General features: G+C 43.8%; 1 protein-coding gene across 2 annotated transcripts in view; it reads right to left on the reverse strand.

Annotated features, from left to right (window-relative positions):
- The window catches only part of negr1 (neuronal growth regulator 1), a 183709-nt gene that overhangs the window by 40846 nt on the left and 115279 nt on the right, over positions 1-27584 (reverse strand). For both annotated transcript variants that reach the window (XM_077534060.1, XM_077534062.1), the window contains exons 5-6: positions 16017-16137; positions 12200-12348 (exon numbers count right to left, since the gene is read on the reverse strand). In XM_077534060.1, the coding sequence (XP_077390186.1) occupies positions 12200-12348; positions 16017-16137 (270 nt within the window). The remainder of the gene's footprint in view (positions 1-12199; positions 12349-16016; positions 16138-27584) is intronic.

Genomic DNA, 27584 nt, shown 5'->3' on the forward strand with positions numbered 1-27584 from the left:
TATTTTCACTCGTGGAGGCAGCACTTCATTAACATGCTGCCAAATTACACATGTGCAGATGCATGCATTTGACACATGCAGCAGACACATTGCCAAAGACAAATACCACATAGTGTATAATAATAACACATTGGTACAATAGCAGTGGTATGGCAGTGAGAACTCAGAAAAAAACAATACAATCTACTTTTTTCCCCCCTTTTTTAGTCACTCAGAGGAGGCAGCCTGGGGTCACAATCTGATTAGCTTATGAACTTATTTCATGCTGCGCCACTGATGACATTTGGGAGATGATATAATGTAAATTTCAGGAATGTCCTGTAAAGTGCGGTAATATTACTTTTTTTTTTAATATATATAGGGCAAGTTTTAAATGCCACATGTAGATACACCCGACAGCCAGACGAGTTGGACAATGCACAGGAAACTCTAAACTGCACGTTTTGACTTTTTAAGGACACATTTCCAATCTTCTTAGATGTGAGTAACTCAGAGCATTGAGAAACTTTGGATGCAAAGATACGACACAATGACAAAGTGGTTGTTATAATAACTACAATCTCGACACAATTCATTAATTCCAACTCTCGCTACCAGGCCGTGTGAAGAAAATCTGAAATAAAGCCGAGAGTGTTTAATTTCATGATCTGGAATGGATGACAGCTTAGCTACTTTAGCTAAAACAGCATTGACTATTGGCCTAACATTAGCCTCAAAGCTAGATAGCGGCAGAATTCTTGAAGTCTTCTATGTATGTTTAATTTTACACCACGGCAACAATCAACCGATCGAAAAGAGAGATATGCACTTCTTTACGTACAGTAGCTTTCCAGCGTTCAAGCTTACTTTCAACAAAGTCTGCAGAACAAACAGCTCTGCTGATTCATGAAAATTACAATGTCCGTCTTTTCCTTAACAAATGTTTAGCTTTCTCGCCCAGATTCAAAATTGTTGCCAGTAAACGGTGAAATGAGACTTTGTTCCTCCCATCTGTATTGTTACATCCTAACACTGCACAGTAATTCACCATTTTTTGTACTTTAGCTATCAAATTTATCTGTTCAACAGTAAAAAAAAAAAAAAAGCACCACAGCAAAGAAATACGTATACCACCAGCATGTCGGCCACTGCCGTGTCGAGATATAGATATATATTGGTCAGTGCACATGTGTGGATTTCATGTTTATGAATTACTGATAGTGTTGTTCCGATACCGATACTGGTATCGGCAGAGGTGCCGATACTGCATTAAAACAGTGGTATTGGTATCGGTTACTACTCACAAGTAACATGCCGATACCATTAATTCCAACGCTAATATAGGATTTTGGATGCAGCATCTTGTGTCTTGTTGGTGCACGACATTCACTGGTATGTGACATGCCGATCTAAGATATCCTATTGGCCCTTGAATGCTCTGAACCAATGGCAGGACAGCTTTTTCATGTTGAGAAAAAAAAAAAAACCTTACGTATCGGTATGGTATCGGTATCGGCCGATACTGCAAAGCTGGGTATCGGTATCGGGAGCCAAAAAACAGTATCGGAACAACACTAATTACTGACTAATCAAAAGTGTTAAAAATGGCTTGTGCTTTTTGATGATGCAATGTTAATGGGTATATATATATATATATATATATATATATATATATATATATATATATATATGTTTTGGGGCTATCTGGAAAAATTTGGTTTTGGCCCGGCACCAGCGATATATTTTACGCTGAAGCGTATTTGGGGAAAAGTACAATAACTAAGCGATTAAAGTTTATTCGGAACTCGGTCAATCAACACGCAAGTGTTGATTATGGCTCTGAGTCCAACCACTAATACTCAACAGGCAGGCTCAACGGTAAGCAACGTGCAGGTTATGTTGTTTTGTTCAGCTATGCAGTTGGCACATGTGGCCACACTCAGCTGTTCAAACTCTTTGTACTTTGCACAAAGATGTTAACTACTTTAATCCTCGATGTTTGGTGGCAGAGGAGGAGCTTGTGTCACTAAGGAAACCATGGCAGCCTTGCTTATACATTACAATAAAAAGACCACCATCTTGTTTGAATTCTGTATGAGGAGGTTCCATCTAAGCCAAGAGCCTATTCAAAGCTCTAATTTGCAACTTCTTCCATCTATAGTCTGTTTCTTTTGCTAATTAAACAGTTGCAGCTATATACTGACTTTGTTGTCCATTCTAATAAGCCACCAACAATTAAGCCATGCATGCTTTCGTTTGATTTCATCATTCCTTTTTGAAGCTGAAAATTTGTAGGGATCAGCATGCATGCGCCTTCTCGACAACGCATACGGGTGCAGGAGCAGGTCGAATACATCTTTCCTTCAATGAATGCTTCCACTTCAACCAGTCCTCCGGGAGCAGATATGTGAAGACAATTTCTTTTTACTTCTTTCTTCAAACAGACAGATGGGGGCTATCTGATTAATATTTGAGCATGAATCCATCCAGCTCTCAGACACTCGGTCGCTCCATTACTGTATGCTGCATGTCTTTTGACAGGCAAGCTCTGGCTCTTGGATTTGCACAGTCGTTGACATGGCGTTTGCCAATATGTACCAAGTGATAAAACAGTGCCATGAAGTTTTAACAGCTATTTCATTCATTAATTACTACTCTTCCTTTGACCTGCATAATTAGATTTATTCGACTTGGTTTATTTATCCCAATTCTAAAATTGAGTCATTACCTAATAACCTTATAAAGCCTGAACTATGAAATATATGGGAGCAAATTCTGATACTTTATAGAGTATTTATTGGTCCTTTTGAACAAACAAAAATAGATGTTTTTTTTTTTTAAATCAACTTCCAAATATGACTTTTGATTTGTGTCATATTTGATACATCCGGTCACAATGCTTTAAATTTGTACGTTTACAACTATCAAAAATATAATAATAAACAGACATATCAAACATATCAGTATTTCCAAAAGTCAGAAGGAACATTTCCCACTATTAATAAGTGAACGTGTCGCTCCTTTCTCAATTGGAGCAATCTTGCAAAGTAGCTGGAAAAGCCATCAGTTGGGTGATACTGCCCTCTAATGGATTATCCGTGCAATGCATGTGTCAGATTATATACGTCAGGGTTTTAATGGTGGAAAAATATACTCATGAAATAGAGGGCTCAAAATGTCTAGTGTTTAATATGATACGTTTGGCATTATTAAACAGAATAAGAGTGTAAGCAAGAAGCTGTCCAGGGTTACATTAATGGAAGAGATAAAAACAGAAAAGAAACAAATCTGAGTTAATTAAATTGCAATTTTCACAAACATTATTTTAAAATATTTCCTTAAAAAAATATATCCTTGCAAAATATGTTAGGTCTTGCAACTAGGGCTTACATGCCATTTTTTAATAGGGATGGGCAGTCACGAACTAGAAATTAGAAGAATAGAAAATTGCCATTAATTTCATGTGTAACGGTTGTAACTTTTTGCAACCTCAGTTCCAACTGAATTCCACTCCTGTGTCCTGGACATGCCACCGTGGGGGGTGGGGAGGACAAGAACATCCCCCACAAACAGCCACACATGTTCTGACTGACACGCGCACACGCACACACACACAAATCAGAACAGTAAAAGCCTTCTGAGAAACTTGACTTTCTTATTTTGCTACAGAACAATGAATTATGAAATGTTATGTTTGCCATTTGTGAAATGTTGACTCCATGAAATGTCATGAAAATGTTCCATTGCAGTGGCAGATTCTCCACTAAACTTTCATGTGTATGCACGTTTTAACAGTGTAAGCTAGGTAACATTTCATTTGAGGTATTCAATTGTACGTGTTGCATTGATTGAATTCTGACCTTAGAATTTCAACAAACATGGGATCCAGATTCAATCTGATTAGTCCCTACCAAAACCCTCTCCAAGCTGGTAACTTTCCACTTTGGTCTTACCGGACCCCTGGTGTGGAGGCCGCCGCCCTCCCAATTTAAAAGCACGCTCCCTGCTTGCTGCTCCCTCTTTGGCTCCTCTCTTTTGGGCCCCTGGCCCTTCTGTTCCTGCTGCCAGACAAAGAGCTAGCCCAGCTATCTTAACCTCCAGCACACGGCAACACCAGAAGCCATCGCGTGTTGCGACAGGCGCGGCGAAACACGCTGCTTTTGGTCCCCGCACAGGCTCAAACGGACGGTGCCTTTTCAGGCACCCTGAGGCCTCAACCATAAAGGGCCTCTTCCCAGCCAGCAGGTTGACCCCGTGAAGCTCAGTTGGCCAGCCGGACGAATTCTGCTCCTCTTCTGAACTGAACCTTCTTCATCCCTTCTTCAAACGGGCTTGGCGAGTCTCCATCCAGGGTCCTGCTTCTCAGACCAACCCCATCTGTAAGTGCAACTTTGCAGGCCTTCGCCCTAGTACAAATTGGTGAAAACTAGGTTGATTGTGGGTCCCATGTTTGGTTTGATTTCAGAAATCCATCACCTTGGCTAAGACCGTTTCTCTTTTCTTGTTTTCTTTTCCTTTGATGATTTTATTACTTTAGTTCTCGTTTTATTTCCTATCATAGTAGTTAGTTTTGCTTATTTAAGTTCTAAGTAGATTTTCCCACCTAGGTTAGAGAATAAACGTGCACAAAACTCAAAACCTGTTTTTACTGTGTGTGTGTTTCATCAATTTATAGTGACCTCTAAGCTGAACAAAGAACTCACAAAATTGTAGTAAGGGCACAACCTTCATTTTAATGACTGATTCAACGAGGTTCTCATCTGTTATCCTGATAAAATTATCAAAAAGAGATGTGGTGCTCCGCAGGCAAGCTCAACTTAATTTAAACATTAAGTTTGAGTCTCCTTCAATTAATGAGCCAATTGATTATTAATTTAATAATTAACAATTATTGATTTAATAATTAATTGGACCGATTTCCCTTACACATGTAATTTTAAGGGAAATATCGGGAAATGTAGGCCTTTTGTTTTTTGGGAAAATTTTTATATAAAAACGACTAGTGGTATTGGAGTCAAGTACTTGTACTGGTATCCAACTCCTTTGAGATGATTAAATATACATTTGGTGCTAAAGTCTGTGTTAGTTTCTCTGCGAGGTGTAAAATTATTCATTGTATGTCATTTTTAATTCTGCCCAGAGTGTGTATTGTCCTGCGGGGCATCCACGATGCTCAGTCATCCTGGGATAAACGTTCCTTGCTTGAGGAGATGTAGTGGCGTGGGCGTTCAGTCTAAAGCCCGCTGGGCTGCAGCATGAGCACATTGTCACAACAACGTTTCCTCATCACAGTGCGACTGAAAAAAAAAAATGTTAATGGCTTTTTGATTGCCTAAATATGTAAATTCAGGCATTCAAATGATACGTAAATGCTTCAATATTTTTAGTTTGCTTTTAGGAGAAGAAACATATTTACATGCCCTTACATATGGGAGTGTTTTAACATAAATGCAGTCTGACAAACACTTAAACTAACCAAATTCATTCACCTGATCGACAAGGGAGTGATTTCAAACATTGATGAGTTCAGCTTGCGGAACGAAGCAACTGTAGGTTTCATTTCCCACCTGGCTTCAATAATGATTTGCTATTATGACACAGTTCTGGCGTTTAGCTCTCATCTCTTCTCCTCGACTCAGACACGATCACACGGCGTGAGCAAACAACATGTCAGATGAGGAGACATGTCCGAATGACACCTACATGTGCTGACTGATAGGTGTGACAAACAAACACAATGCTCATTAAACAAGTAGCCAGCAGTGACTCTCCTGCCTGAGGGAGACTGAGCGGTGATGGAGAGAAAGCGAGTTACTTTTTTCCCTCATCAGTCTCTTCTGATTACTGCTTTGGGGGGGCGGGGGATGTGGGTTGGGCGGAAGGAGGAAATGAAGGCAGAGGTATAGAAGGAGGAGAAAGCACCACTGGGGCTAAGCCGAGGTGGGCTGAGGGGATAAGAGCTTGACCAATTAAGCTGGAGGACTTCTCAGAAAATTGGAGAGAACAGCTTCACTTCTTTTCATCAAATTTTACTTCTATCCAGCACTTGAAATGGGAAATCGAACTGTAGTAAATGCAGTCACCCAAAGGAAAGTGGGAATAACACAAAATAGACTAAAAAAATAATTGATGGCTACAATTTGTTTTGTCTTTCGTTCTGTAGATTTATTTGGACATGCCCACATAGTGAGCAAAGTGAATCTTTTTTTTTTTTTGTTTTGGATATGGAATATTAAACAGGTTATGTCAGCTCTGTAATGCTCTATATTTGTCTTTGTTGACAAGCATTAGCATTCATTTATGCATATATAATCAGTTTATGCCAGTGTGTTTATGGAACAAAAGGATTTAAGCTCAGTGAGAGCCTGCTGTAAAATCAGCAGGCTGCTTTTCTTTGCTGTTTCTTGAATCTCATTGAAATAACTTTTGATTGTTTACAAACAGTTGTTTTTGGTTATTTAAACATATGCCACAGTTTTAGAATTTCAGTTAATGATCGAAATATCACAAGTATAGTCACAAAAAAACAAACATGGTAATACTTCTCCGAATTAGCTCTATGGTATTTTGAAGCTTTTAAAAGTTGTACATTTTTTTAATGTAATTTCTCAGAAGAGCACACATTTTTTTTTGCAAAAAAAAACAACATCCAAAACCAAGCATTACACATACCAGTACCAAGGTGTTGTGAAATTCATACCAATTTGGTATTATGCCAAATGTAGTGCTTCGCGCCCCACCCCAACTCTCCGCTATACTATAAATAGTATCATTTATCGATAAAAATGTTTTAAGTACACCTCTGCAGAGGAGCTCAAATTCTTGCACACTCTCTGACAATGACAGCACCACTGCCACCTATTGTTGTGAATGCACCTCATAAGGTTTATTTGTTAGTCCACGCGTGTTATTTTCTACATATTTTTGACCAATTTAAAGTGTCAAAAATAGGTTGCTCTCTTTGATAATGCAATGTTCATGGTTGAACATAGTTTTTGGGGTCTCCTGAAAATTGGGGGCAACGGTCAAAGCTTCTTCTAAGAAAAAAACAAATTGCAATGTTGTTGTGTTTCAACAAGTGTCATTATCTTGTGAGTATTCTGTAAAGTATGGTTAGTAAAAAAAAACACGAAAATAAAGTTTTGTGAAAAACAAAAACAAAAAAATGAATATGTCATTTTAAGGCCACTTTGTTGAGCCCTAACAAAATTTTGACTTTACATAACCAGCATTACATTCACATAGCCCAAACTCAATACATTTTATTTGCAATTCATTTGAGACAGAAACCAGATTATGTTTCTCGCAGCAACATAATCTGTCCTGCAAATGTGTTAACATTTTCCAGGGGTACGTACGATGTCCAGACTCACAGTTCATCTCATCAGCAATAATGGAAAGTGTTTTCCTGGGCAGATTTAAAGGTTGAGGCTAATAATATTTAGACATCTGAATATTAATAACCTTACAACATCACCACTTATCAAGAATTGTGTAAATCTGACGCCAGAGTACTAACCCTTTTGTATACTGACAGTATAAATGAATCTTCTGACACTTCTCCACACAACAGCCATGTGCTGCTTCCACTTTAAATTCAAAGCAACGTATGACGCTTGGTCAAATATGCAAGCCTCGTTCCCCTTCCCATCTTGCTCATCAATGCCTATTGACCGGTTCTAAAATAGCTATCCAAAGTCACCTGTGGTCTCACCTCTGGATTCTGTTATTTGCATCTGGGTACCTGTGAGAGTGCACCACGGTGATTGCTTGCCATTCCTCATTAAGGGCGACAGCAGAATTGTCCTCTCTTTCATTAGTGGAGATCATGGGAGTAAAAAGGAGCCAGGGGAGACACTTTTTGTGGATGTGAAAGAAGAAGGGGGGAAATGTGAATAGATGACACGGAATGAATATGAGAAAGGAAGGTGACAAAAGAAGGAATACGAGAATCAGACAGAAAAGTAAAAGTGTGCCAGGAAGACAGACGGAGGGATCAAGAATGAGTGAATTGACGTTGTGGGCGGTCATAAAGGATTTCGTTTCCACAAACTATGCTGAGGGTTTCGTCTTTCTTCCCTTCAGGCCTCGCCGGCGTCCCATTAAGATCATCCATTGGAAGATCTGAGGCAATCTTTTGATGTTCTATGTGCATACACAAACAGGATTGCGGAGCGCTCCTCTGACAACAGCAAATGCTACGGAAATATATTTTTGTATCTGAGTCCCTGGCCTGCGAGGGACAATGTTATCATCTAAGGGTGCTGCGCAAACTGGTGAATAATTTAATTCAACTGTTCATATTTCATCACCGAATACATTAAATAGATTTTTTTCCCCCTCTCATCCTAGCTCGACAATGTTGTTCTTCCATCCTTAACTGGCATTGCTCCTTGCAGCTTGGCAGGTGCATTAGGTGGACAAGATAACTGGATTCTGTATTTCAGGTCACATCTAACAGAGGCTCAATAACACATTGTATGTAAAACACTGAAGTTACTCCACTTTACTACCGCGCTCTATTCATGCTCACACCTTGTCTCAATTAATTGGCGGGTGACTCATCCACTTGAAACACGTAAGCCCCTGTCCCCAAACAGGCAGCTCCTTTTTTACCCTCGAGAAAAGCTCAGCAACTTGGTGCTAACTGTAATTATCTTGGTTCAAAGTTGCTAGCATTGACACACACAGAGTTAATTGTTACCAAATAAAGGTTGCGCCAAATTCTATTTGGCAAATCATATTCGTCATTCGTTGGTGGGGGAAGCCAGCTAGTAAGATGCGCCGATTGGTATTCATCGAGAGGGAGGGCAAGTAAAGCCTAGTGACCTGCCACATCTATAAAGCACTGGCCGTGCAAAGCAATTATAACTAAACCGGTGTCAACAACCGTGAATACGCCTAAAAGAGAAAATGTCTGAATTGGACCCAATTCCACATTTTCCCTCCCACGTGTCTTCTAACTCCGTAATACTTGGTCTCGGCTGCGAATAGGGAGCAGGTGTGTTCAATTTGGTGTCATTGTTCTCACACTCTCTTATACTGGTCAGTGGAAGTTCAATATGGCACCTCATTGCTCTCTGGGGCGCTGAAAAATAGAATTATTGCTCTCTATATAAAAGTCCTCGGCTATAGGAAGATTTCCAGCGCACTGCCACAGAATATGACTCACCATAGTCGACCAAAGAAGATGACTGGATGTGCTCAGCGTCATAGCCAGTGGTTGTCTTGGGAAAACAGACAAATAAGTGGTTGAAGGGGTTGGGGAATCAGCTTGTCAGTGCTCAGACCATACGCTGCACACTGCATCAAATTAATCTACATCAATTTCTACTTCCCCAGTACTGGTCCTCAAGTGCTGGAATCCTGGAGGTTTTAGATGTTTCCGTCCTCCAATGCACCTGATTCTAAAGATCAGGATCATTATCAGGCTTCTGCAGAGCTTGCTGACGAACTCATGTTAGGAATTAGGTGTGTTGGAGTACAGAAACACCTAAAACCTGCAGTACCAGGGAAGTAGTCATTCTAGAAAAAAAAGACTACTGATACATTACAAAGTCTTCGAACAGTTTGCTGAGAGTGGACAAATTAACTAAAAGACGGGATTATCCATAGCATGTACTGTGAGGGAGTATAACTAATTGACACTGATCCCAAACACAACTCCAAGAGGACCACTGCCTTGTGAAAGAAGCTGTGGGTAACTGGCCAATTGTGTTTCCAGACCTAAACCCTAAAACTAATTCACTCCCAGTCATTTTCATTGCAACCCCCTTCGCTCCCGGCTGTTTTACTGGATTATGACTGATTTTATATAAATGTAATTTTTTTGGATCCGTTTCCATTTTGCAGCAATTAGCAAAAGAATATAGCTAAGTTTCATCATTATCCACAACTCTGTTGAAAACACTGTGAAAAAGAGCTTGTTGCAACATGGCCCTGGCTGATCTTATACTCTGCTGCCACCTGCTGGCTGTTTTTTGTAATAACTATCATTGCTTAAAGCGACCTCTTCAGGCCAGAAGCTGCATCAAAGCCTTGTGTATGCTCTAGCATAAAAAAAAACACATAAATAAATTTTGGGGAGTGCAGCACAAAGTATTAAAAAAATCGTATTCATATGTTTTTTGGATTGAATGCATTAAGAATCAAACAGGGCTCACTATCCACCAACTCTGTGATGTCATCATGGAGGGGTGGATGAGAATTCCAGGGTCAACTTGTCAAGCTCTTGTGAACTCCACACCTGAGTGTGTTAAGGACATGCCAGAAAATGTTGACACTTTCTGGATAATTTGGACATTTTCACAGTAGAGTGTCCACACTTGTTGAGACGGTAAATTTACAGTTATACAAGCTGTACACTAATTACTTCATATTGTAGCTGCTGTCCCATGCAACGATATACACAATACAGCTCGCTGATCATCAAAAAATCCGACAAAGCTCAATAAAAATGATTCTAATGCAACACTCAATGCCTGTCAGGGAACCTTGAGCCTGTTATGACTTCCAATCAAGCATGACACTTTAGTTCACTTTTGTTAGGAAGATAAATTCATCTATTTGGAAGGGTATGAGGGTCATGCCACACTCTTTGTATGCTACTGATTCGAAGTTTGGTCGTCCTCAAACAAGGTTAAGGTTTTATTTCTGATATATTGCAGAGCTGTTCTCAATGATACATTATTGTAGATCTTGGTAAGATGATATCCCAGTATTTGTGAGATAGTTTTCATAGTTTTGTACTTTCCGCTGTAACAACCACATTGGTCTCTGCCACTTCTTCCAACATCTAAGGGAAAGGCTTATCTGCACTTCCTTTAATGGACACTGTCTAGACAAATCACTGTGGGCGTATAGAGCAGCAGGATGTTCAATTATATTCTAGGTTCGGGCTCGCTATGCATCCAGGCTGACTTCTGTATCGGGTTTTCTTATTTGAGAAACATTTCAGACACATTTGGGACTTTATACAAGATGTGTCTGTGCAGGATGTCTGTACGGAGGGTAAAAGATTTTTCCAAGACCTATTTTTAATGGCATTTTCAATCAAATATAACATGTCAGATTTTTTTGGTTTTGTTTTTGTTTTGTTTTGCCATTTTCCTGTTGATCCTTTTGGGTGATAGACTTTATGTTTATGTCATAACCTTTAGGGACAGAAATTGTCGGTGCAGACGTTATTGAGGGGTTCTGGTGTGGTGACCTAATCAGCAACTCAGAATGAGGTGGCTCGGGCATCTTGTGAGGATACCACCTGGATGCCTCCCTGGTGAGGTGATAAGGGCACTTTCCACTGGAAAGAGGTCCCGGGGATGACCCAGGACACGCTAGAGGTACTGTTTCCCGTTTGCCCTGGGAATGAATGAAGTGGCTGGGGAGAGGGGAAGTCTGGGATTCCCCGCTCAAGGTGCTGCCCCCACGACCGTTGAATAAGCAGAAGAGAATGGATGGATGATTTTCCAATCAGCTGATTTCACAAAATTATTAAGATGAGATATGCTTTCTCCCCACGTTACTTCACCCATGCCATTGTGACAAAGTTAAGAAGTCTTGCAAATCTTCTGGGTCATAAATTATGGCATAAGTGTGTTTCAGTAGGTTTTGTATATTAATATAAAATTCAAAATGATCATCTGCAGTATGTGGTCGTCTCTTAACATACTGTGTAATAACTACTCTTGTGATGTAGTCTGGCAATTTGTGCCACAACACCGGTGTCAATTTGACTTTTGGCCTCCTCCACCTTTTGAACCCAGTTTGATATCTTTGAAAAGTATAGAAGTTATGAAAGGGTTGGCTTGCAGTCTTCTCTTGCAGTCTGGGTCAGACTGCCTTCTCAGCATTCCGCTTAACATCGCTGACCTGTGTGCTGCAATTGTGCTCATCTTTACGTGAAGCTAAATGTCTATTAATGCTCATGCAAATACTGAATTTCAAAGCAGAACCACAGCAACACAGACAAGCAGCAAGAGTGGTGACTTCAAAAGAATAAAAGCAAAGAGTTGAACGCTCACTGACTGCGTTGCGCTGAAACACGAAAATAAGGAAATGCCGATGAGGATATGTGGGCAACAAGTTGAAATAGGGCTTCCTTCTGTGTTTCTAAGTGCTCCGGTTTAAATGCTTCCAAGATCACAAAACGCCTTGGGCAGCCACCAGACTCTTCAATACCCCAGCACAAGAAATCTAGAAAATCCGGTATCACGGTACTTACGGATGAGAGGCACACTGGCATTAGCGGTCCCAAGTTTATTGGTAGCGACGCATGTGTAATTCCCGTAAAGATCCTCTGTCATGTTGGTCACTGTGAGGACTGATCTGGAACTGGGACTCTGGATGTGGATGCGCTCGCTATCGATAATCCTGAAAATTGAGCACAATGCCAACACATTAAGCCTTTATTTCTCACCCACACGCACAGAAAATGTCAAGGGGGAGGAGGGAGGTGTCAAGGACAGCACAAATGTTTGTCATCCTGACACTAAGCAGCAGTTCAATACCCTCTTCAGCCATCTAGTTATTCCTTGGGGTCTCACGTATGAAACCTTGAAAAGGAAGGTGGAATGGCTCAGGTGGGTGCTACTTTTAATACATTTTTATCTTTTGCTGTTATAATAATATATCGACACATATTTCTAGCTTGAGTAAGTGATTGGAATTAAATTGAACACACATTTGGATTGTAGGATTTTAGAAGTTATTACATCCGAGTTCATCGCAGTTGGAGACATTGTAAATCACAGGTCTCAGTCCTAAACTTATTTTATTCTTTTAATAATTTAACTTGTGGAACTTCTATAGGATTTACAGTATAGCAGTCTTTTCTCGGCAAACACTGTATATGGACATAGAAACTACACAGACCAATCAAAATCCTCCCATGAGTAAGTCAACTAATCATTATTTGCCATCAATCATTTATTCAAAGAACCTCTGACAAGTGAGGTGAGTAGTTGTGTATGTTTAAAGGCAGGGGGTTAGCCATAATTTTTTTAGTGGTATGGCCAGAGTGACATATTTCATACTGTAGCTCCACCCCTTTGTTTAGGGCAGGCAAGCAGTCAAGAGTGGATTAAAATGTTAAATTAATTTTCGTTCAGATTGCGTCATCCAAAATAGTTAATAAATGTACTATAATTCATCAAAAAGGATGTCAGTGATTCAAACTATTAACGTTCCAAAATTTTGTTTCCTAAATACAGTATGTACTCTCCAGACAGTGCACAATTTAGAAACATAATAAAGGCTCACCGTAAGCTGAATTGTTCTCAATATTTGATTATATTGTATTTCAATTTCGATCTGTAATTGCCATTTGATGTCATTTAAATGCCATTACATCTGTAAATAAGAAAGTAGTATTCCCTAAGACCTACCAGAAGCAATTACAGGACATAAAAACAACACAAATATGATTATAGTACTAAAAATAGTAATAAAATGAAAATAAAAGAAAGTGGTGCAAGCGAGAGAGATCAGTGTTGGTGACGTGCGTATGGAGCGGTGCTGCTCCATAGTGAGTTGCGTCAAAAAGAGAAACTAGTTCGGCGCGGTTCAAAATACAAACTTGCAAACGCAATACGGCATTTTACGAACATTAATGGATATCTGTCAGCGTTTGTTTATATCTATAAATGTCCGTAAGTCGGATGTTCGTATGTCAAGGAACTGCTGTATTTACTGGTTTTTAAATTTTAGAAATTTAAGGATGTCAAAAACATCATTTTTAAATGCAAAAAATAAAAATAAAAAATAGCAGAAAAAAATCAGTGTGACAATAAAAATTCAAAATGTTTAGCAATTATTTGGTGACACCAATATATTTTGGATTACTGTACATTCAAATGTAAGAAACATTATTAAGTTTCAGGAATTCAGGCCTCTGCATTTTCTTGAATGAAACCCTTCTGACTATTAAGGAATAACTGGTGTCATAATCCATCACACACCCCACAGAGCAGGCGTGTTGCATCCACATATCTCGACTGTGGCTGCCTCATCGACCTTCAGCTTTGCTTTGTATGAGGAACTCTGTCTTAAACCACTTCATTACACCTTACTCTATGTCAAGTGATGTCCCGTGGTGAAATCCTCACTAATAATCTTGATGGTAGTCTCCAAGAGAGCTTGTCTGTTTTTTTGAGTCAACATTAAACAAGTCTGCCATCTCCTCATTGCGATTGAAAGCACAACCACCCAGAAATGCACACGCAAGACACCCTTTGCCTCCATTCAAAGCGGTGACACATCATGAAAAGGAGTTTGTCAAAGACTATTACGCTTTTCCCGCAGTGGCAAACTGGCAGCAGCATTGAATTGATGTTAAGGCCGTATAACACGCAGACAAAAACAACACACTGAAAAAAACAAAAGTGGCCCTCAATTTCTCCTTCTTGGTTGTGTTGCACAGACGCTAAAGCTATTGTTTGTCGTGTTGAACAATGAAGACCACATACTTCTGCCCTTTAGCTGACAAAGTAAATTAAAGTATCACCATGTAGGTGAGTAGTCAGCAAAAATAAAAGTCTTTGAATAAAAAAAAAAAAAAAAAAAAGAAAAAAAAAAAGACTAGAATCCTGGCAGCTTGACTCCTTAGCAATTTGAATGAATTGATTCCAGCCCATAATTACAATTAGCACAGCATGAGCTGATGATTGAAGTTGTGCTCACCAGGAGTGGTTAATGCTGGTCTTTCCTTTTCAATCCAACAACACTTGAATGTAAAATGACTGATGTATATGCAGAGATTGATTTAAGAGCATTGCCAGAGAACGTTTTATTAGGATTCAAGGATAGGATGGAACATAAATGACTGTTGTTGGAACATTTATAGCAACCAGCCAAACAAAACGACAATTTTCCTTCTGATGGATAACAGATAACAAAGGCACCTCTCTTTAATTATGCAAATGTATTGCCTCTAACGCCTTATAATCTTGTTGTTATCAGTGATAAAATACTGGCAAAGTTTCAACTGCTACTTCAAAAAACATTAGACAGCTTGTGCATCTGAAAGAAACAGGAATTATTTATAAGCATTATGCGTGCATCATTATATAATTATAGAAAATATTTACACAGGACTGAAAAATGTTATATTATTGATCAATGATTGACAAAATACTACTGATTTTTAAAACTATAGATGAGCGTGCACCAATACAAGGTATCCATACCCGTCATTTTTTTGGGGGGGAAATTTTACGTATCACATGTACTAGTGGTTATAATTACCGTATTTTCCGCACTATAAGGTGCACCTCATTATAAGGCGCACCTGCAATGTATGACATATTTTCAAACTTTTCCATATATAAGGCGCACCGCACTATAAGGCGCACGTTCAATGAATGACATATTTTAAAACTTTTTCCATATATAAGGCTGGGGTTACGTTATGCATCCATTAGATGGTGCTGCGCTAAAGGGAATGTCAACAAAACAGTCAGCTAGGTCAGTCAAACTTTATTAATAATTACAAACCAGCTTTCTGACTACTCCAATAACTCCCAAAATGAATAAACAGCTGTTTTATTATTTTCTCTGAGGTGAAGCATTAGTATTAGCTAGCAATCCAAGATGGCGGGATCTTCTGCGCATGCGCGTCACCGATCGTGCAGGGTCACGATAGCGTCTTGACAGCGAGACCTGTTGCGGCTCAATATTGATCCATATATAAGGCGCTCTGGATTATAAGGCGCATGGTCAGCTTTTGAAAAAAATGAAGGCTTTTAGGTGCAGCTTATAGTGCGGAAAATACGGTACTTTTATTGGTTAATACTAAAGAGTTGATTATTTGTCCTGATAATCCATCTGAAAAAAAAAGTGGTATCGAACATCCCTATTACAAACATTTGCTGAAGCCCACTTTATAACAACTTTTTTTGAGTCAGTGAAATATTTGCGGCCATAAACCCATAAGAACCACTTTTGGTCTAAATGAAATCTGTGACAGTGGACGGACTCTGTTGCGGAAGAACTGGAACATGTTCATTCAAGTGACAATCAACGCCATGGCAGTCTCTGCTCACCTTTTCTCGCCTTTGTACCACTCAAATGTTGGCGAAGGCACAGCAGCTGCCTCACACCTCAGCATAGCATTGCGTCCCAAACCAACACTGTGGCTTTTCATCTCATGGATGGTTGGGGCAACTGAAGAAAACAAAGACAAACATGTTAGAAAAACACATTTCTATTGTCCTTAAAATGAGACGCTGAGTGCTAAAAAAAAATAATAGGAAATGACAGCCTTTAGTACAGCAGTCAATGTTCACATTTTGCAAAACTTGTAAAAGAGGAAGAGCTGAGGAGGGGAGAGGGCATCCGTCGCCAATGTTGGAAAATGAAATGACTTGTACTGGATGGCGATAAATGGCTTAATGGGAGTTCAAAGACTCAATGGCGGTGGCAGGTTCTGTGAATGCAAAATGAGGCTCCTATTATGTGAAGAAATGTGAAGGAAATCTCAATTCCATTGTGAAGGCAGCCATACATGTAGAGAATTTCTGAGGCAAGCCATGGCTTTGTGCTCCAAATATTTACAATGCTTAGAGGAGAGACAACTTTAAAAGAAACAGAATTCAACATGCAATACTGCAATGATAACAAAGAATCTAATTCTAACAGCAGTTTCTTTATGTCCTCTTCAAGATAAAACGTGTTACATCCCCTGATATAGTGTAACACACAATTTTATTATTGTTTTTTAAGTCACAAAGTCCTCCTTTAGGACTTCACAAACCAGTGGATATATAAAACTCAAGACACCACTTTGAGACAATGAGATCAGGGGCCATATTCCTAAAGATTGTCAGTTACTATGTTCCTGTATTTGGCATCCTTATTTTATTGTATATGCCTTTATTCTGTCATATCAACTTGAGCATGGCCCTAACTCGAGCTGCTCATTGACATGTTTGTCAGTATGTCAAGACTTTTTGGTCAATGTGTCTATGTCAAGTTTTTTTTTTTTTTCAAGTTCTTTCTTTCTGCATCCAGCCCTGCTCGCTGTGTTTACTTTGTATTTTTAGATATAAATACTATTTTTGAACTTCCACATCCTGTCTGCTTTTGGGTCCAAATTCTGCACCTCTAGTGAGACTATTTACGTTAAGTTTATAGAAATCAGTGTACGTCATTTGCCCATTAACACCAAAAATGTATTTCTAAAGATGACTTGACTTATATAGATTTTAGGGTCACCCAATTACAATTATATTGCAGTATTTGAGGGCAATACATATAATTAGCAGGATATATTTTTCCCCCTCTTCCTTATTCCTCTTCGACTGAGTAAAATCAGGATCCACACTCCATACCAGTTGGTGGCGGTAATGCACCATGAGTTGTTTGTTAAGTAACAGCCAATAGAAGAAGAAGGAGAACCAATCACAGCTTTCCAAATGACACTCCTATGGTTATCTACATCTCCTTACTAAGGTAGCAGTTTCTGTCTTGTTCAAAGTTCTTAGAGAATATTCTGAAATCACTCCTAAGCTAAGTCTCCTTGCTCGGAATTTTTAGCTTAAGTTAGGAGCTCTCTGAGAGGATTCTCAGAATCTTTAGGAATACGTGCCCAGATCTATGCATACTGTGGTGGTATTGATGAATGTTACTGGATATGTCGCTCAAATGGCTGCGTTGGAAACATCTGAGAAAAGAAATGTAGTATTGATGAAGAGCGGAACGTGGACTTTATCCACAGGGTCAGCTCTCTGCGAACCTGTAAGAGTTTATAGACAGCTGACAGATGAGGTAGGATGCAAGAGATGTGTGCAGTTTGAAAAAGATCCATGTGAGCTTTTGCGAACGTGGACTATGATCGCGTAGGAGAGGCCGAGGGAGGTGACAGTGTGCTCTGTGATGATGAATTTCCTTCCACCAACTTTCTGCTGCAACCTAATGAACACACTCTTGAGCAGACTTGAGTCTGCTGCTTTTCCGTCCTTGCATGTGTGCGCCAATTATACTGCTCCTTCCGCTCTTCCAAGGCTGGGCTGACTAATCTGAAAGACCTGAGGTGGTCATTCAAGTGATTGGTTTGGCTATGGCTTTTCCCATTCATTTATCACTGTAGGAAATGTTAGGAGCCATGCTGTGGGCCAGTGCCAGACTTTGACTGCTTTTCCGTGAGTGTAAATGGGTGTGCACCGTGCAGCCTTTAAGTGTGCATACCATTATTAAAAAAGTAATGACCCGATTCAAATTCTCACCCACTCAATTTGAATCCTTCGTGGTATAATCACAACACACTATCAACTTGGAGAAAAATAAACACGCACTCATGCACGCGGTGGTGTCTGTGAAGACGTGACATAAAAGAGAAAATACTGCGTAGTATCTAAAGTGGTAACATTTTACTGGCCCATGACGCAAATGTTGCAAATGAAATAAACAATTAGCATTGATCGACAGCAGAGAAATATTAGGCACGTAACATATAGGACAAAATCAATGGCTTAGTAGGTTCTCATAATCCTCCACTGACATTCTCGTCCGGCGTCATTGATTATCTGGTGCTTTCTGTTTCTCTTGTTTGAGAGTATAGAGGAAAGTTATTACAATGTTTTTTTTTTCCTGTGAATGCTACACAAAATTGCACAGCAGCTGAGACTAAAAATAATCAATTCCTGTCACAATATTGTCCTTGAAAATGAAACAATGATTCGGGAAAAGCATTGAGAAGTCCATTTTTGGCGATTATTTTATGAATTAAAAATTATGTTGCTTACATGTAATTTGATCAAATAATTAACATTCTTATGAACAGTCTAGTTGCACCTACAACCTACAAGCAAATACATGGGAGCAATAATTTGAGGCAAGACAAAAAAAAGAAAAAATCTTAAAACATGAACATGAAGGCACATTTAGTCAATGTGTTTTTCCTTTGAAGTAAGTGAAGAAACAGATAAACAGAAAAATAAACGTGAAAAGAGAACTGGAGTATCATAAATAATCACAAAAACTAATGTTAAAGTTCTCAATCCATTTTGAAAACCCCTTAGCCTCATTGAAGTCATGTATGTGCTGACTGAAGGCTTGTGATCCATCCATCCATCCATCCATCCATCCATCCATCGCTTATCCGAGGTCGGGTCGCCGGGGAAGCAGCTTTAGGAGGGAAGCCCAATCTCCCAATCACACCCCTCCAGGTCTCACTGTCATTGCCCACGTGAGCGTTGAAGTCCCCCAGCAGAACAAAGGAGTCCCCAGGGGGAGTGCTCTCCAGCACACCCCTCTATGCACTCCAAAAAGGGTGGGTACTCTGAATTGCTGTTTGGTGCATAGGCACAAACAGTGCCGTACCCCCACCCGAGGTGGAGGGAGGTTTCCCTCTCGTCTACCGGGGTAAACCCCAACACTCTGGCGCCAAGCTGGGGGGCAATAAGTATGCCCACACCTGCTCTGCGCCTCTCTCCGAGAGGACTAGTACCAGAGCCCAAGTTGTGTATGGAGGCGAGTATGACTATGTCGAGTTGCAACTTCTCTGCCTCACCCGGGATTAACCCCGGGTTTACACCGGATGCGGTTGCGGTGCGGTTGCGGTGCGTTCCGGCGACGCAAGCAATTAGATTCCATTCATTCGAATGGTGCAGTTTACACCGCTTGCGTGTGCGTTGCGTGTCGACTGCGTCTCAGGTGCGGCGTGCCGCAGCCCTTCCGCAAGGATAGACCTATTTTCTATTTTTGCCGGACGCCGCAGCGGTAGGCCTCCGGCAAATGGCAAGCTAGCACAAAACACATCCAGCGGGACAGGAAGACCAACGAGGGTTTCTGTCAGGGCTCGGAAGCGTGGTGGTGGACCCAAGTGCAGGAGGTGGAACGAGTCAGGGAGGCAGAGGTGCTCAAAAGGAGTCAATTTAATCAAACAAAAAACTAAAGTGGCAAACAGGCTTGGTGACAAAGAATAACAAAATACCGACAGGAAAAACTATACAAGAGTAGACTTAACTATGGCAAGCAAGAACGTAGGGAAACAGGAAAAATGAACCGACAAGAACTGAAACGAAAACCGATGACTAAGTACACACACTAATTACACACGACGAGACACAGCTGGGCAAGACACAAGTGGAAGGGGGAGCTGATTGGTTGACACATGAGGAAGGGCAGGCAAACACAGGTGGACATGGCAAGGCTTAACGAGACTAGGGAAGACAAGAAAAGCAGAACATAAACATGACAACTCAAAACCCAACAAAAACAAAGCAAAACCTACCCCAAACAGAACCAAAACATGACAGTACCCCCCCTTCAAGGGACAGCTCCCAGATGTCCCATAAGGTCCATAAACAACAAAAACAGGCGGGAGGGTGCGTGGCCCACTATCGAGGGCAGTCCAAAAAAAAACAAACAAAATGCCAAAAGCCTAGAGGTGGCCAGACGAGGAGTGCCCAGAGGGCCAGTCAGGTGGGCGTCCCGGACGCCAGACGAGGAGTGCCCAGCGGGGCCAGTCTGGTGGACGTCCCGGACGCCAAACGAGGAGTGCCCAGCGGGGCCAGTCAGGTGGGCGTCCCGGACGCCAAACGAGGAGTGCCCAGCGGGGCCAGTCTGGTGGACGTCCCGGACGCCAAACGAAGAGTGCCCAGCGGGGCCAGTCTGGTGGACGTCCCGGACGCCAAACGAAGAGTGCCCAGCGGGGCCAGTCTGGTGGACGTCCCGGACGCCAAACGAAGAGTGCCCAGAGGGGCCAGTCTGGTGGGCGTCCCGGACGCCAGACGAGAAGGACCCGGCGGGGCCGGTCAGGAGGGCGTCCCTGACGCCCGACGAGGAGGGCCCGGCGGGGCCGGTCAGGAGGGCGTCCCTGACGCCCGACGAGGAGGGCCCGGCGGGGCCGGTCAGGAGGGCGTCCTCGACGCCCGACGAGGAGGGCCCGGCGGGGCCGGTCAGGAGGGCGTCCTCGACGCCCGACGAGGAGGGCCCGGCGGGGCCGGTCAGGAGGGCGTCCTCGGCGCCCGACGAGGAGGGCCCGGCGGGGCCGGTCAGGAGGGCGTCCTCGACGCCCGACGAGTAGCAGAGGGGGCGGCGGGATGGTCGCCGCCAGACGAGGAGCTGGAGGCGGCCGCTGGCCGGACGCCGCCGGAACTGGTGCAGGCGATGGCGGCCGCTGGCCGGGCGCCGCCGGAACTGGTGCAGGCGATGACGACCGCTGGCCGGGCGCCGCCGGAACTGGTGCAGGCGATGGCGGCCGCTGGCCGGGCGTCGCCGGAACTGGTGCAGGCGATGGCGGCCGCTGCCCGGGCGCCGCCGGAACTGATGCTGGCGAAGGCGGCCGCTGGCCGGGCGCCGCCGGAACTGGTGGAGAAGGCGGCCGCTGACCGGGCGCCGCCGGAACTGGTGCAGGCGAAGGCGGCCGCTGGCCGGGCGCCGCCAGAACTGGTGCAGGCGAAGGCGGCCGCTGGCCGGGCGCCGCCGGAACTGGTGCAAGCGAAGGCGGCCGCTGGCCAGGCGCCGCCGGTCGAGGAGCAGGAGGCGGCGGCCGCAATCCATGCGCCGCCGGACAAGGAACAGGAGGCGGCGGCCGCAATCCATGAGCCGCCGGACGAGGAACAGGAGGCGGCGGCCGCAATCCATGCGCCGCCGGACGAGGAACAGGAGGCGGCGGCCGCAATCCATGCGCCGCCGGACGAGGAACAGGAGGCGGCGGCCGCAATCCATGCGCCGCCGGACGAGGAACAGGAGGCGGCGGCCGCATTCCATGCGCTGCCTGACGAGGAACAGGAGGCGGCGGCCGCAATCCATGCGCCGCCGGACGAGGAACAGGAGGCGGCGGCCGAAATCCATGCGCCGCCCGACGAGGAACAGGAGGTGGCGGCCGCAATCCATGCGCCGCCTGACGAGGAACAAGAGGTGGCGGCCGCAATCCATGCGCCGCCTGACGAGGAACAAGAGGTGGCGGCCGCAATCCATGCGCCGCCTGACGAGGAACAGGAGGTGGCGGCCGCAATCCATGCGCCGCCCGACGAGGAACAGGAGGTGGCGGCCGCAATCCATGCGCCGCCTGACGAGGAACAGGAGGTGGCGGCCGCAATCCATGCGCCGCCTGACGAGGAACAAGAGGTGGCGGCCGCAATCCATGCGCCGCCTGACGAGGAACAAGAGGTGGCGGCCGCAATCCATGCGCCGCCTGACGACGAACAGGAGGTGGCGGCCGCAATCCATGCGCCGCCTGACGAGGAACAGGAGGTGGCGGCCGCAATCCATGCGCCGCCTGACGAGGAACAGGAGGTGGCGGCCGCATTCCCTGCGCCGCCGGACGAGGAACAAGAGGTGGCGGCCGCAATCCATGCGCCGCCTGACGAGGAACAGGAGATGGAGATGGCGGCCGCTGGCCGGGCGCCGCCAGAACTGGTGCAGGCGAAGGCGGCCGCTGGCCGGGCGCCGCCGGAACTGGTGCATGCGAAGGCGGCCGCTGGCCGGGCGCCGCCGGAACTGGTGCATGCGAAGGCGGCCGCTGGCCGGGCGCCGCCGGAACTGGAGCAGGCGAAGGCGGTCGCTGGCCGAGCGCCGCCGGAACTAGTGCATGCGAAGGTGGCCGCTGACCGGGCGCCGCCGGAACTGTTGCTGGCGAAGGCGGCCGCTGGCCGGGCGCCGCCGGAACTGATGCTGGCGAAGGCGGCCGCTGACCGGGCGCCGCCGGAACTGATGCTGGCGAAGGCGGCCGCTGGCCGGGCGCCGCCGGTCGAGGAGCAGGAGGTTGCGGCCCAGGCAAAGCGGCCAGGGGCTGCGGCGGCAGCGGCGCAGGCGAAGCGGCCCGGGGCTGCGGCGGCAGCGGCGCAGGCGCATTGGCCAGGGGCTGCGGCGGCAGCGGCGCAGGCGCATTTGCCAGGGGCTGCGGCGGCAGCGCCGCAGGCGCAGCGGCCAGGGGCTGCGGCGGCAGCGGCGCAGGCGTAGCGGCCAGGGGCTGCGGCGGCAGCGGCGCAGGCTGCGGCTTGGATCGCCTCTGCCTCCTCCTAGGTTTTCGGGGAGCTGGGGCTGTCGTCACACCAGCCTGTTGACCAAGGGACCGGGGAAATCGAGACAACGGGGAACCAGGTGATGCGGAAACAGGTGCTACTTGACGTGACGGGGAACGTGCAAACAAAAAACTATAAAAGCTTTCACTCGCACTCAAACCAAACTTGGTGTGCTCACTCACTTCACAATCATCCTCTAACTCTGAATCAAAATCAAACTCGGGATCGTGGTCAACAAAAACGTGGGGTGACAAAATCGTGTCATAAGGAAGTGCCCGGGGAGACTCACTAGGTGAACAAAAACTGGTGTCAAAATCAGAAATGTTTAACTCTGTGTCTGTGAGTTCCAAATCAGAATCACTTAAATAACTGTAATGGGAATCATAAGGTGGTGAACTGGATAAATAGGTTTTAACAGGTGAGGGGAACACGGAGACACAAGTACCAGAAGAGAAAGCTGAACCCACATAGAGGGAACGGGGTTGGTCAACAGGCTGATGGCGTCTGGGAGCTGGCCGACGTCGTGCCGGTCGGCACCGGCTCCCTGCTGGGTCCTTTCGTGGTCGGTTCATTCTGTCAGGGCTCGGAAGCGTGGTGGTGGACCCAAGTGCAGGAGGTGGAACGAGTCAGGGAGGCAGAGGTGCTCAAAAGGAGTCAATTTAATCAAACAAAAAACTAAAGTGGCAAACAGGCTTGGTGACAAAGAATAACAAAATACCGACAGGAAAAACTATACAAGAGTAGACTTAACTATGGCAAGCAAGAACGTAGGGAAACAGGAAAAATGAACCGACAAGAACTGAAACGAAAACCGATGACTAAGTACACACACTAATTACACACGACGAGACACAGCTGGGCAAGACACAAGTGGAAGGGGGAGCTGATTGGTTGACACATGAGGAAGGGCAGGCAAACACAGGTGGACATGGCAAGGCTTAACGAGACTAGGGAAGACAAGAAAAGCAGAACATAAACATGACAACTCAAAACCCAACAAAAACAAAGCAAAACCTACCCCAAACAGAACCAAAACATGACAGTTTCAAAATAAATTTCCGGTTACCTTTCAAGATAAAACACTCGCCAGCTCCTATTTCGCAAGCATGTTAGCAAAACGTGATGTGGGCGTAGCCGGGCCTGGAGTTAACGTGCGAGGTGCTCATTCACGGTTTAGACACCAGCGAACATGGACGAGGAGAGGTTTATATTGGAGGTAGAAAGCCACAAAATAACAAAAGTACACCTCTCTTTCTGCTTCTCTGTTGAGCACAGACTTTCTGTGTGTTTGTCGTTGTTTTTAACGCCACATGATCGCGCGCGGTCACGCGAAAAAAGGCGGGAAGTGGTCGGCGACGGAGCTGCCGGACCGCAGCTGTGCGGAGCCGGTGTGAGTTGCCCAAAAAATTGATGCGTCCGGAGCACGCAGTCAAGATGCACCGCACCGCAGCCGCACCGCACACGCAACCGGTGTAAATCCCGGGTCATAGACCAGATCGGGCTCCTTCTCCGCCAGAGACGTGAGGCTTGTGATTTATACCAAAATAGATGACGTGGCTGTTTTTCCCAGACAATTTGCTTTCTTCATTAGGATCAATTTCCTAATTATTAGTTTTCTTTCATCTCACCTGTCTTGAGTTTTCAAGGTGGACTGCATCAAAGATCCTAAAAAATAGATTTCTCAGTGGGGTACGCAAATCTGATTTAGCGTTTACTGATCCAGTGAGGGACTGAGCATATATATTACCTATTATCTTCTCTCTTATCAAGGGCACCTTACGTAACTGTTTACCGCACAAGGTATCTAATCTATCCATTAGAAGAATTCATAACAGTTCAGGCAAGGAAAGATTCTGCTCAGTTTTTGGACACACAGGCTAATAGGTGGTCCGGTGTGATTTACCTGTACATGCATACCAGTTCAATCAAATCTTTCAAATTAGGTCCTGTCACTCAGCTCAGTGAAGAATGATCACACCTATAAAAAGCCCTCCTGTCTGATAATTCCAATTTCAACTTGATGACATGTCTCACATCATCATATGACGCCAAATACGCTTTCAGTGCTCGGGGAGAAATGCAAAGTAGTGCACTAAAATTCCTGAAAGTCCAATAAGCCAGGTAATTTAGTGTCGTGAGAATGCTGTGGTAGTGCTGTAAATCATGCTTGGATTCATGGCGACGCCACCAGATTGGGGTGAGGGGTTGGGCCCGAGAATGGCAAACACACACACACAGCAGAAAAAGGTGGCCTCCGTGGTACTGCTAGATGACAAATGGCCGGTTGTGGGTCGATTACAAACCAAATTCCCTTGCATCTATATTATGCTGAGCTTGTCGTCTAAACAAATGCAAGGTCTCCAACTGTGCATCCCCGCAAAGTGAACAAAACACCCGCATGTTAATGATTAGTAAAATGTTTGACCCTCAATGTAATATTCATGGCCAGGTCGTGTTCGGAATGCATCAAACCTTAATGTAAAATCACTCACCTTAAGAAGCCTCATGAGACTATTAATGATTAATTGGTGTGTTTCAAGACTGAGGGCCAGATGTGTGTATGCAGGAGATGTGTGAAGCTGAAAGTTACCACCCGCTGACAACAATTTGTAGCACCCAGAAGTGAGTAAATGTTTAGTGATTGCTTACTCACTAAATTTGATATCGTGGAACCTCTAATGCCAAATGCTATGAAAGTTGTACGATTCAGAATTTACCCCAAAATTAGGAAAAATACATCTGTAAAAATCACGCTATAGCTACAAGCAGCGAAGTGCACTCTATTTACCATCCTGAAAGAGAATGTGTATGGAGGTTATATAGTATGAAATCCTATGTTAATCTCGGTTTTTTTTTGTTTTTTTTTCTTCCCGGTGGTTAGTTCAAACGCCATTAGAGCAACAAGTTGCCAAATATTGGCACTCGTTTACAAAAAGGAAGCAAATCACGTACATTTCAGGCAAGCGACCATCGGCATAGATATCGATACAGACTTTACTCTGAGTGGCCCCTGTGTTCAGGGACCCCGTGGTGGCCTCTATTAGGGCTGCACAATATATCGAAAAAATATCGATATCGCGATATTGGCCCTTGCAATATGCATATCGCAAAGGCACTCAATAAGTTTTATATGGAATTTTATGCTTTTTATATGAATTTGACCAGTCAGATGCTAACTAAAATGTGCATCGCCATTCAATAGTTGAAAATTATCAAGACATAATTACAATTAATTAAATAAGATTACATGAATGTTGCTTATTTTGCCCCATGAAAAATGTTTTTCTTTCATTAGGTAATAAAAATGTAATTTCTTGAGGTACATGTTAAATATCGCAATAATATCGATATCGCTATGTTCAACAAGTATATCGCATATTGCATGTTTTTCCAATACCGTGCAGCCCTAGCCTCTATGTTAAAACCCAGATTAAAAATGACACATGTAGCTTGTATTGTACCTACATGTCTGAATCTATGGTAAAATCGAAAACTAAAATTAACTTATGGGGCTAAAAACACACCAAGGCTTGTTCTAGCTAGCTAATGTCTATGATCGCCACAGTTAGCTACTGTACCAGATTATCTTCATTGGCCACAATGCAACGCAAGATTCGACTTAAGGTCGAACCATTTGAAAATAACAACTATTCTTGTCATGTTGCTGCTCTCTCAGCGTTGTATTTCTTTTCTCACAGTGCCTGATTAATGAGAGGGGCGTGTCCCCTGCACAACACCTGCGGCACATCACCTATTAGGACTTTATAAGGACTGGGATTCCTTGCAGCCACTGTCGGGTCGTTGCTCCGTCTGCTCACAGCCATTGTCCAGTGTATCTACTGTTTTTTCGTCTTCGCTACTAGTTATAGTCTAAGATTCTCGCCTACGTAAGTTTTGCTACGTTTTTGCTACTCTTTTTTTTGTTCCCACTTTTATGTGGCGTGTTTCATAGCTATAGTAAGTTGTTGCTTTCTTGTGTTTGCGGTTTGTAGCCTTCGGGTCTTTTTGTGTTGTGTTAATTTCCCTCCTTGCAATTTGCAAGCACTTTTTGTTCACCTTTTTCCCTGGCTTTTGTCCAGCGCTTTATGTTCATATTCACGTGTTTTGGTGAATAAAACCTCTCGCATACTCCTCTGTGTTCTGTGATTCTGGGATCCACTCTCCGGTCACACCGGAATCATAACAATTCTGTAGTTAAAACAATGTGGCAGCAATGTGTCTGCTGATTCGAATAATATGTTATCAAATAATTGAATGGTAAATGGTACTTAATTTTATACCTTACAAGGCCCTCAAAGCACTTTACATTTGACTACTCATTCACCTATTGATGACGCAGCATCAAGAGCAACTGGTATCTTGTACCGGATACTTCAATATGGTCACAATGGCATGGAATCTAACTCACAACTAGTGTTGTTCCAATACCCATACCCAGCTTTGCAGTATCGGCCGATGCCGATACTTAAGGTTTTTTTTTTTTTTTTTTTCCCCTCAACATGAAAAAGCTGTCCTGCCATTGGTTCAGAGCATTCAAGGGCCAATAGGATATCTTAGATCGGCATGCAGTGAGCCTGTCATATATCAGTGAATGTTGTGCACAAGCAAGACACAAGATGCTGCATCCAAAATCCTATATTA

Source organism: Festucalex cinctus, chromosome 10 (genome assembly GCF_051991245.1).
Source record: "Festucalex cinctus isolate MCC-2025b chromosome 10, RoL_Fcin_1.0, whole genome shotgun sequence".
NCBI classification, from domain to species: Eukaryota; Metazoa; Chordata; class Actinopteri; order Syngnathiformes; family Syngnathidae; genus Festucalex; species Festucalex cinctus.